The following is a 12,145-nucleotide window of genomic DNA, read 5'->3' on the forward strand; positions in this document are numbered from 1 at the left end:
TCCCTATTCTCACTAAATTCCATTTTTGAGGCAAAGAAACTTGTGCAAGAATATTTAAAAAGTCATAACTCTTCAAAGCATGTGTTTTTCAGTCCATCTGACAAAAAATTCTACCTGTTGCACTTCCTTGCTATGTGCAGTAGATCCACTAATGATTTGTTACAAATGAAATTACATATAAAATACTAACAATGTGCAGTTTTCATACTTATGTGGATACTTTATTTATATAATATAAAAAATTGCATTTGATTTATCGTACAAAACATGAAATATTTGCTTGTTTTATAGAATAAGGGCAATAATTCTAGAGTAAGCCATTTATAGTCACTTTTATTAGGGAAACCTGTTCAACCTCTTTTAATGCAAATATCTAATCAGCCAGTCACATCACATGGTTATCACTGTATTTAGGCAACAGAAGACTGGAAAGACTACCTGTTCTGATGAGGCTCCATTTCTACTGGAACATTCATATGGTAGGATCTGAATCTGGCATAAACAGCCTGAAAAGCATGGATCCACCCTGTCAGTTTAAGCTGTTGGCCATGTAATAGCATGCCAGTCATGTCAATGTGGACCAAAAAAACTCCAACGCCTTGTTGAATCTACACCACAAAGAATTAAAAGGTGTTCAACCCAGTAGTAGCAATGTTTACCTAATAAAAACTGCCCAGTTAGTGAACATAACAATAATTACTAAGATCACTACTAAGAATGCTCTAAATATTCTGCAAAACAGAATTTCTGTCACCATTTCAGTGATTATGTTTGCATTTGAAGAGATCTGGGGGTTTATAGGTTCAAATTGCAGCTATTTCAAGTCAGATTTGGAGGTTTTAATGAGAGGAAGGTGGTTGTAAGCTATCTAGCTTTGTTGTTTTTAAGCTTTGTGAGGTTGGAGAAAGATGAGTGCCTTTACCTGACAGAAGGCTCTTGCCCTGTGAGGACATTTGTCTCAGATTGACAATTTTGAACTGGTGTGACCTTTTCTAGACATCGGCATCTGCAGTGTGGTCTTGGTTATTTATGGTAATTGCCATTTCCCATCACTTAAAAGCTTTGACTCTCCTGAACAAATGGCTTTGGTCTGAACTGCCTGAACTTCCCAAAGTTTATGACCTTCACTGTCTTTGCCCTTTTCCTGGGAAAACCCCAGGAAATCACCTCTCACAAATCATGTGTGCGGTAACAAAGTTTGTGATTAAAGTTCATCCTTTTGTCTGACAGATAGTGACATATGTGTAAATCAAACATGCTGAATACAATGAAATTTCATCTGGTGAAGAGATTCAAACCAAAGACAATGTGTGGCGCCAATTATGCAACAATGACTATTTTTTGTGGGGTGTGTGTGTAATAGTATGGTAGTGTGTGGGACAGAGAGGGAGAGAGAGTTTTCTGGGAGAAAATGCTTTGAAGTTGCAGAAAATTCCAGGAGTTTCCTGTTAAAGGGTCTGGGGTTTAATTCGATCCAGGAGTGTGTGTCTGTGTGTAAGGAGAGGAGTGTCTCTCGAGTCAGTTTCTCTGCTGCAGAGAGACGTTAACACCACGATAGTCTTTGCTTTTCCCTTTCCTTTACAGATTCCAGGTTGGATCCACCTGTTTTTCACCATAAAGCCTTCAGTGGAGCGTTGAACTGGGATTCAGGCTATTGTTTTATTAACTGGATACTTTTTTTCCCCCTTTTTTAAAATAACTGCACATCACTTCTAAACAGGCGGTGGTGAAAGCAACACTGCACATATGTATTTTTACTTCAGATGAGGATTTATGAGCTGCTAAGCAGTTCCAGCTGATCGCCAGACCAATTTATTTGCAACATCAGTGAAGATGCCTCAGTTTTTTACCTCACACTATCTGTTGCTGATTGCAGCTTTGTGGAGCCTCAACAACCTGGGTTTGCTGGCTGCATGGCAGGGCTTCGGTGACGGTAAGCCAAAGGAACTGTTGGACCCAAATGTACGAGACTGGGGAGACTACTCAGACCTTCCTCCTGGAATTGAACATGGATTAGGGCTGGAAGAAAGCAGAGAAGATGGATATAACAGAAAAGTTGGAGAGTCATCATCAAGCTTGGCTCCAGAGATGGATTTCCTGGCTGACTTTGCAGGTAAGAGGAATTAATTGACCAGCAGATGTTCCTGTTCTTATGTCCCTACAGTCACCGATTTTCCCTTGCAGGTAAAAAGCGTCTGTGGGTGATAACAGCTCCATCCCACAGTGACCAATATCTTCGTATGATGGAGAAACAGCTAGAAGAAATGGAGCAAGTACTTCTCTGCAATTTATTCTGATACATACACATTATTTACTCTTTTTTCAGATTTAAAAAAAAATTTAAACTAGCTGCTTATCCATCAATTTTTACTTGTTTTATTTGATTGTTTCTTTCTCTGCCTTACTCAGAAAGGCCTGAACTGCCATTTAGCAGAAAGAGATACGTACATTGTAACTATCATTCAGAATGCTATGATGGAGGGACGGATCCAGAAAACAACTTTTCAAGGAGATGCCACAGTCGAGAACCTGGACCCCGACACGGTTACCAAACTGCTGCACTACCTGGAGCTTACCAGCCAAGTAACCAGTGTGCTTCATTTCAAACTCTTGGCAACATATAAAAAAGTTATTGCGTTTTTAATTCTTTTTTAAACTGAAATGCTTCTTGGTGGTTTACTAGTTGATGTGTTTCTGATTTGTGTTGAACACCAATCATGTCAGGAGCAAAAGTTCACCATGCTGGTTATAAAGAAGAACCTACGGGTCAGCGAGCGCTTCCCTTATCCGGTGCGTGTCGAGGCCGTTTTGGAGGTCATCGATCAGTTCCCCATGAGGAAGCTGGAGAAGATGACCAGAAAAGGATCTCACCTCAGGTTTCACTACCTTACTTTTATTTTTATGTGATGACTAATTTTAAAGGTCCTATATATGATGATCATGCTTCCTTTTCAGCTGTACACCGTGAAATGTTTGTCCTGTTTAGCATCAATAATTCATTTTCTTCCACTTACACAGTTCAGGGTCATAGAGGTCTGGAGCCTATCCCAGCGGTCATGGAGTGACAGCCAGGATATACCCTGGACATGTTACCAGTATATTGCAGGGCTAGCAGAGAGAGTCAGACAACAATTTACTCTGACATGCACATCTATGGTCAAGTCAACATCACAAATTAAATTAATGTAATATTTCTGAGCTTTGAGAGGAACGTGTCAGGAAGTTTGCCAAACAGTCCTAGACAGGCTCCTGCAGTGAATTCAGAAACAATAAGTACAGAAGAGTCACAAAATGTGCAAGGATATTTGTACCCAGTGCAAAACAATTATATACAAGAGTTTCAGAGATCTTTAGACCATTATATGGCGTACGCACACAAATAAGACTAGCAGTTACAGAGACTGAGTAACGGTTGTCCTCCTTCCACCTGGAGGCTGCTGAGTAGTTGATGCAGGTAAAGAAAAGTCTCATTAGTTTATCCGGTCACTTAAGTGTATGACCGCCTTGCTTTCACCGTCTGATGATGAAATTGACGTCACTCAGATCAGAGTAGTCTCTAGCAGACTCAAGAACACAGAAACTATAACTCACCTATAAGCAGTTGGGCACTAGCTTAAGTCAAACTCACTTCTGAGAGACTGAATTAATTACCAATGGGAAAGAAGGATACTATGGACTAATAAGGTTGGAAAATATGCAAGACTAATCTACACAACCAGAATATTGAATATCAAATGCAGCAACTGACAAAGCGATGGGGAACAAGTGAAGCGATTCATTGGTGAACTGTCACGGTCCGGGTCAGCGGCCGTGTGAAGAGTGGAAGGAGGACTCAAACGCAGCACTATTTTAGACGTGAAGGGTGATTTATTGACAATACCAAACATAAAAGGGAGATGGCAAAACTGAACTAAGGACGAACTAAACTGGGAGAAACTACACAAAGGAGTGGCAAACCTGAACATGAAGGGAGAACAGCAGGGAGAGCACGCAGAGGATTTCACAGGGTATGAACACAGACGACGCGACGAGGAGCAGAGGAAAACACACACTATAAGTACACAGAGAGACACTGGGAAATCACACACAGGTGGGGGGAAACAGCTGGACCTGATTAACCTGACGAGACAGGGGAACACTAACACCAGGGACCAATAGAGGGAGCACAAACCCAGAACCCAGTATCTAAAATCCCAAAACACAAACCATCCCAAAACAGCCCATGAATAATAAAGAGAATAATAACAATAAAGAACACAAACACAAAGTCACTGAGTCATGGTCGCAGGACCATGACATGAACAGGACGTTATTCCATGGGCAGTATCTGCTCACCAGACTTCCTGCTAAACAACTCCCCCTCATTTTATTTTATTGTATTTTTTTTTTTTTTACAATCCCTGACACTTACGTTCATCAGTTTAAAAAAAATGATGATTAAAAACAGATAAAGATTTCATAGTTTTCCAAGTGAACACACATGTGAATTTTTTGTTTTCTATGCCATGTTTTAGATGTAAAACCACCAAAAAGAAGATTGTGAAAAAAAGAAAAAAGATGACACTTAGTCCTCAGAGGAGAGGAAATGTGACTTCTGTGGTGCCATTACAAAGAAGACCACCTTTGGACAAAAAAGCTGCTCTGAGGAGTAAGATCCAGGATATACTGAGTGGTCGGTCGAGGTTTGTAATTCGTAAGCCGTCTACAATGAGAAAGCCTTCGAGCAACAATGATCCCATCAATTCTAAAGTACAGGAGAAAACAAGGGTGAACAGTCTTCCATCTGTTTCAAGGAGCAATGAGGAAGTAAAGAAAAACAGGTAATGTCTTTTTAAGTTAGTATGTTTTGTTAGACTTTGAAACAGAGTGAAGAGTATGCCTTTGAATGTTTTGATTTGTGTTCACATCTGGTATTTCTTGCCTCCTCTTCTGCTTACAGCACATAAATACTGTTTTTAGTGCTGGATGGACATCAAAGTGACTTTTTTATATATTGTATTGCAGCACTCATCCATCTGTGGAAGAAGGAAAGAAAAGAAATGTAGAGAAAAATAATGGAAATAAAACTGGTCAGAGTGGAAAGGGGAACAAAAAGGAAAAACAGAGGTCTAAGAAAATAGGCAAAGGGAAAAAAGGAAAGAAAAGAAAAGGAAGGGGGAAAAAGTCCAACAGAGAGGCAAGTGAGAAGGATAAAACAGCGCTGAAGGAGTTTTTGGACAGTTTAAAGGGGACAAGAAGGTTGATGGTAAGACCTTTTGTCTAATCGTTGCACTTCTCTTTGCCTCCAGATTGTTAATGAATTTAAATCATGTGTTTTCACGGCTGTACCTGAACCAATTTTCATGTTTTTGTTTTGCCTCATACAAGGTGATCTCAACACCCAACAGAGAGGCAACACTGTATATCCAGCAGACTGAGGAGAATGAGAAGTATCGCTGTGAACTCGCTATAAGGAAGATCACAGTGGCAACCATTACTGGACAGGGAAGTGATGGCACACTTATAATTCAGCACTACCACCTAGGTAGGAAGGGTTTTTACCTTTTGTTGCCAGTTATGTATTTGCATTTCAACATTTGTTTAGGTTCTCTTCATGAATGCTTTTAAAACTACAAATCCTCTCAGGGTTCACTGAACCAACACGTATTTGGTTTTGTTTTGTTTTTTACTAACATGCAACCAAAGGCAAATATAGTGCTTCCTAGAAACTGAACAGTAACAAAACTGTCCGTGGGTGTTGACCTATTGCCAGCTATTTTAGCATGCTAACAATAGCTAACGGTAAAATACACAGACTGTTTATAAGCCTTAAGGTTGTTAGTAAAGAGATAGCCATCTTGGTATACGCCTTATGCGTGTACAGACATGGATTATTAATAAATTAATTTTAACCTTTGGTCTGAAGTCTGTTTTTATACACACTAACCCTGCGCATGAATGTCATAGTCATTCTGATATTTCAGTTTTTTGTTTTTTTGTTTTTGTTTTCTATGGGGCTTGCTCTTCAAACAGCACAGCACAGACACTCATGAGTACAAAGTGAGGAATGGCCTGGAATAACCTACAAAACTCACAGGAGGTTGTTGGTGTTGGTCTGCTTCTTTCTGGTTTGTCTCGTCCCCATTTCTCAACGTGGATTACGTGTAAATAAAAACATTTATCATGTGATAAAGGCAGCACGGTGGCATGGTGGTTAGCACTGTTGCCGCACAGCAAGAAGGTCCTGAGTTCAATTCCACCATCAGGCCGGGGTCTTTCTGTGTGGAGTTTGCATGTTCTCCCCGTGTTTGCGTGGGTTCTCTCCGGGTACTCCGGCTTCCTCCCACCGTCCAAAGACATGCAACTTGTGGGGATAGGTTAATTGGATAATCCAAATTGCCATTGTGTGAATGTGCGAGTGAATGTGAGTGCGAATGGTTGTCTGTCCCTATGTGTTAGCCCTGCGACAGACTGGCGACCTGTCCAGGATGTACCCTGCCTCTCGCCCTATGACAGCTGGGATAGGCTCCAGCGCCCCCCGCGACCCTGAAAAGGATAAGCGGAAGCGAATGGATGGATGGATGTTTTCAGTTATTGAGGGTGACAGTTTGGGTCTTCTTCCACATAGTGATGGCACATACTTACAGTCATTTAAGTTAATTATCTTGGAATCTGCAGTTGTTTAGAAATGGCTTCAAAAGGTTTTAATTTAAGTCTCCTATTGTCTTTCTTTAATCTTGACTGAGTTCGTTGGACTTTCTCATTGTTCTGAATATTGGTGAATCCAATTAATGGCATCAAACAAATTCTTTTTATTCTGGAAAAGAGAAACTACTAGTTGTAGTCAATCAAGAACCTAATAGGTCTTGGCCTTGTCAAGTTAAGACAATGTAGAACCTTCAGCACCAGTTACGCTGAAAAGCCCTCAACTGCCATGACATTCATGGCCATGATGAATGTATGTAAACTTTTGAACACAATTGTTTGTGGACTTGTTTTTGAAGAACTGTTGTTTTGAGCCTTCGATTAATATTTTAGCCTAACTCCCATATGTCACCATATCAGTATATCATTTATTAATAACATATGGTTGAAGGTAAAGTAAGGCAGTTCAACTTCAGAGGGACATAAATTATCCCTCAGTCACATAGGCCTAGAGACGTGGCATAGCAACCTCCCGTCCTCCGGGAAAAATGTGTATTCCATGATTGGGTCGAGAGTGGTTGCTAGAAGTTGTACAGAAGGTGCTGAAACTAAAACCTCCTTGTGATCACTGTGGTTGGTAGTAGAGTTGCTGCAATGACAACATCTTCAATGCAAACTGTTATCAACCAAAGAAATCATAAGGAGAGTTTTGGTGCAGCACCATATTCCTCTTTGCCACCAACGTCACCAAGCGATTGCAACCACTTGCCAACCAGTCAGGGAATATATATTTTCCCCAGGAAAAATATATATGCCAGAGGGTCACCGTCAATCTATAGACCTGCAGGACTGAATATTTAAACATGCATTAAGTGATTAGAGAATGCACATTTTTATCTGGAGGCTGATCTGTAGACCTGTGTGAGCGGGCGCCTTACTGAACCAAATTTAATGCTAGCCTAATCCAGTCAATGTGCGTTGAGACATTTAACTCAAAACTACAAAGTTCAGCCTCAGTATGACGCTGAATACAAAATCAAGAGCACAACAAAGTCAGTGGAATTCATCATCAGGGAACTAACCCATACAATACACAGTTCCCATCAGCCATAAAAAAGCAGATAGTATCTAATAAAGCATATAGCAATACACAATAATAAAAATGAAGTGGTTTAGTCAGAATAACATAAACAGCTCAGGTTTACTGCTAAGCAAAATGTAATAGTTCTCTGAACTTGTGTACCAGGAAGTAACAGTTTAATTTTGCACTGCGGAATGTAGTAAATGTTTAGTTTAACCTTTACACTGTGATACTTCAGTAGTTACATTTTAACAGTTAACACAGTAGTCCCTTTCCACAAGAGGACTTGGTGAATATACACAGCCAAACAAAAGCCCTGTGTACTCACTGTCTTCAAGTTCACACATCGTTCAGAGACACTGATTTGGGATATAGTGGTTATAATTACTGTTTTTGTTGCATGCACTGTAACGTGTACTTGGTATTTTCTCTAACATCTGTGTGTGCACACATTGATTTATATCCTTTGTATGTGTGTTCTCCAGATTCAGAGCCTCCACTCAGTGGCCAAGCAGAGCACTTCTTGGATTTAGGGGCCATCTCTCTGCTGAGGGCAGAGCTCGGCCTGTCGTCGCCCGACCTCTTTTCAATGACTGTCACAGATTATGACATCAAGGCCAGTGTAAGAAAATCTCACCTGAGCTTTCCAAGTTTGGCCTTTTCTTGCTTATTTGGCTTTCTGATAGCAGATAAGTTTAGCGATTAAAAGGACAACACACTCATATTTCAAAACCATTGCAATATTTGAACTTAAAGTAACCCATCGAGGAACCCATTATTTAACCAGGTAAAGATGGGACTTTGATGTTCATAGCAACAAATATTTCTGGCACAACTTCACCTACTTCCAGGGTGCATGGAGAAGACAAAGTTCTGATGACTCCAGCAACACTTAAAGTAATCGGGAACAACTTTATTATGTGACCAAGTGTTGGTCACTTAATAACTTTGACATTCACCAAAAAAGAAAAAAATTGTAAATAATACAGTTGTATCGCAATACATTTTCCTTGTTGTTTAGTTGCTTATGTATGCCCATAAAGACTAAAGATCTAATCCCTCACCTGCTCTTATCCTTCCCCCCCAGAGAGTCTTTGAGGCTCCACCATCAAGCCAGGCTTTGTTTGACTACATTGACAACTTTCCCTCGAGGAACCGAGAAAAAGAGAAGGAAAGAAAGAATCCACCAGCGTGCTCTAAAGACATGGGACAGCCTGTAGTAGAAAACCCACTGCTCAGGTAATATAACTAATCTGTTTTTATTGCAGTGAGCACCATCCACTAAGAACAAAACAAGCTCAAAATAAATTTGAAGATTGCTGTAAACAGGGTCAGCATATTTTAATCTCTCCGTCACCTTAAATTATCAACAGTGAAAAAACCCATGTGGTTAATGCGACCTTTTTTTAGTGGAGCGTGGATCTCTGAAGCTTTCACAGTCCAATCTCCTATCTTTATCTTAAATCGTGTAATTATTCTTCATATTCGTCTTTATTGATTCCTGTGTAAGTTTATGTTTGTTTCTATTTTATTAACACAAATCATGATATAAAGTGTAGCATAATTCAAATTTGAAAACTGAGTAAAAGTATGATTGAATCTATGGTCTTCCATTTTATAGAAGGTGGTCTAATGACTGAATGAAACTGACAGGTATCCAAGTTTAAATCTATATTTTTCATTTCTAGGTTCATTTCTAAAAGGAGACTGCTGCTCATCTCTGCTCCCTCTGAGGATGACTATTTGTTTCAGCAGCAGCTCTCTGCTGTCAGAGGACAGGAATGTCCCCTGGGTACGTGTTTTAAAAGACCCGCGGTAACAAGGAAGTGTTACAAGGAAGCCAGAAGTCAGACATGGGTAGATTTGTCATGGTTGTGAAATTCGGACCTGAAAAAGCATACCATTAAACAAAACTGTACGGATCATGACAGAATCAAACAATGAATATTATAATATGAATATTAGTGTATTAAAAATGTTATGCATTTATAAAATTGTGTGGTACAAGAGCCATATTATTTGAAATATATAACCATAGCTAGACAGGCACTTAGCTAAATAGGTTCATCGACACAAAAATCATTTCTTTGTCTTTATAAAAAAGGATCGTTTTGATTATCTGTGCTGAATGTGTCCCTTTTAATGAGTCTAAATGTACCTTCTCTTGTGTTTTTCTCAGGTATTCGTCACTTTGCCATGCTAAAGCTGATAGGAACAGAAGAAAAAGCATCAGGAACTGTTGAGTTATTTCCCTTAAATGGTACGTCATGGTAATGTGGGGCATTCCAGGTGTATGAGACGTAATGGAGCATACACGTTTGAAATCATTAGTAATATTGTATATTTTAAGGTAGGTAGTTTAATAAACATTTTGGTTTAAGAGCATTCTTTGTTTAAAAAAAAAAGAAAAAAGATTGATGTGGCTTGCATGATCTCACAGGTTTTGTGGACTGCAAAAGGCTACATCTGTCAACCAAAGGAAGCCTGTAGCTGAGGAAGACACACTCAGTATTTATATTCTATCATGCTGTCACTACTGCTAACCTTTTGCCACATGTAGATATGTGGTTTGGCCTGCACAGAGATGGAGATGCAGTTGGCAGGTGTAGTCTACATCAGTGGTAGGGAACTCTAGGCCTGAAGTGCCAGTGTCCTGCAGGTTTTAGATCTCACCCTGGGTCAACACACTTGAATCAAATGATTGGTTAGTTACCAGGCCTCTGGAGAACTTCAAGCCATGTTAAGGAAGAAATTTAGCCATTTTAATCAGCTGTGTTGGATCAAGGACACATCTAAAACCTGCAGGACACCGGCCCTTGATGCCTGGAGTTCCCCCTTCATTATAGCAAAGAGATCTATACAGCTGACCAAAAATGATCCCAATGGATAAATAGCAATACATGCTGCACAAAAACAAAAATGCGCTTTTGATTAATTTTTTGACTCCTTTTTGTATGTTTCCTTTAAAAATGCAAAAATAAAATCAATGTCAGCACAGATGACACAAAGGGGAAATTTAGCTGCAGAGGACGAAAAAGTTTCTGTTCCAGGTAGTAAAAGTTTATTTTTGCTGTAAAGTCGAGCATTTCAACATAGAAGTATATGGGACTCTCTCCCTTTTGGAGCCTAGAGGAAATGCTTTCGAAAGTTTTGTTTTGACTGTGGTTTTAAGGTTGAGCTGTCATAATATTTTATCTAATCTGAAAGTATCTGGGTTATCCTAGTTTTCGTTTCTTTCGCTTTTCACTGTTTTGTGTAATTTAAATGACTTCCATTCCTTCCCCCAGGTCGCAGTCAGACTGAGGTTGAGTCATTGACGCCTGACTTGGTCAACAATATGAGGGAACAGCTAAAGATCGATAAGGACTATTTCAGCATGGTGGTTGTGGGGAAGGATGGTGACCCCAAAACATGGTTTCCATCACCTATGTGGTCCCTGGATAACATCTACGACCTGGTGGACTCTATGGAGCTCCGCCTCCAGGAGGCGAAGCTGCAGAAGAGGCTGGGGATTCACTGCCAGGAGGACAGAGGAAGAGGAGGCAATGAGCAGGAACACTCCCACGGATACAATGAAGAGAGGGCAGAGATGATGCACTTCTACAGCCAATCCGAGGAATAATGACAAAAAGAGGAAGAAGCGATTATCTACCTAAATTTTTTAATATGAAACAAAAAGTATCAACATGTGGATTTGACTTGAGCCAATGAGACCTCAAAACTGGACTCATAAGAATCGATAAAGTCGATGTATAGATGATGATCTGCTGGATCGTACAATAATAAGCTGGATATTTTACAAGAAATAAATACATTTGAAAAGATAAGCAGACGACAATGGCGTGGTCTTATTCAAGCATTTCAACTGCCCTTTAAAAAAGCAATTTTCTCTTTGACTTCATATGTAAAAAGGGAAGAAAGTAATTTCAAGACAGAGCAGACGGTGCTTTTTACTAATATGTCTGTGTAGACCTTTCAAACACATCCACTGTGCAAGTACAAAAAAGGAAAGGTTCTCTACTGAAATATTCTGATACTAAAACGAACAAAGTATTGAAATAGAAGAGAAGTTCTTTTATTTAAGCCATGACTTTTTAAAGAGCCGCATAAACCTCGTGGTCAGTAATACAGATGTTAACAAAAGTTTTACATGAGTTCTTCACTTGCCTGCATGGACTGATTTCTTGAATTCAGAAGTCCTAACACTGAAAGTTTAACATCGAGTTGTGACCAGAACATGATATGACTCATTCATCCAAATACTAACAAACAAAGCCATCGGTCTTAACCAAACCGGGATCCAGCAAGGGGAATAGCAAATGTTTACAATGAAACTCATGTCAGATATATCCTGAAGCAATGTTTAGTAAAATCAACACAAGAAGAAGATATGCAGGCTTAGCTCAGAGCAAATGCAAGTGTCCAAAATAGCAAACACCT

General features: G+C 39.6%; 1 protein-coding gene across 2 annotated transcripts; it reads left to right on the forward strand.

Annotated features, from left to right (window-relative positions):
• Positions 1 to 1,417: 1,417 nt before the first annotated feature.
• Positions 1,418 to 11,530, forward strand: ccdc80l2 (coiled-coil domain containing 80 like 2). 2 transcript variants are annotated; one of them, XM_080875174.1, is made up of 12 exons: positions 1,418 to 2,113; positions 2,185 to 2,273; positions 2,410 to 2,583; positions 2,725 to 2,876; positions 4,515 to 4,820; positions 5,005 to 5,245; positions 5,368 to 5,524; positions 8,191 to 8,327; positions 8,793 to 8,944; positions 9,394 to 9,497; positions 9,885 to 9,965; positions 10,993 to 11,530. In XM_080875174.1, the coding sequence occupies exons 1-12, from the start codon at positions 1,834 to 1,836 to the stop codon at positions 11,325 to 11,327; spliced, it is 2,208 nt and encodes a 735-aa protein (XP_080731300.1). In that variant the 5' UTR covers positions 1,418 to 1,833; the 3' UTR covers positions 11,328 to 11,530. The 2 variants fall into 2 exon arrangements, with proteins under 2 accessions (XP_080731300.1, XP_080731301.1); XM_080875175.1 differs by lacking the exon at positions 1,418 to 2,113 and having other exon boundaries at positions 2,179 to 2,273; positions 2,414 to 2,583.
• Positions 11,531 to 12,145: the final 615 nt, after the last annotated feature.

The sequence above is a fragment of the Rhamphochromis sp. 'chilingali' genome, assembly GCF_963969265.1.
Source record: "Rhamphochromis sp. 'chilingali' genome assembly, chromosome: 2".
NCBI lineage: Eukaryota > Metazoa > Chordata > Actinopteri > Cichliformes > Cichlidae > Rhamphochromis > Rhamphochromis sp. 'chilingali'.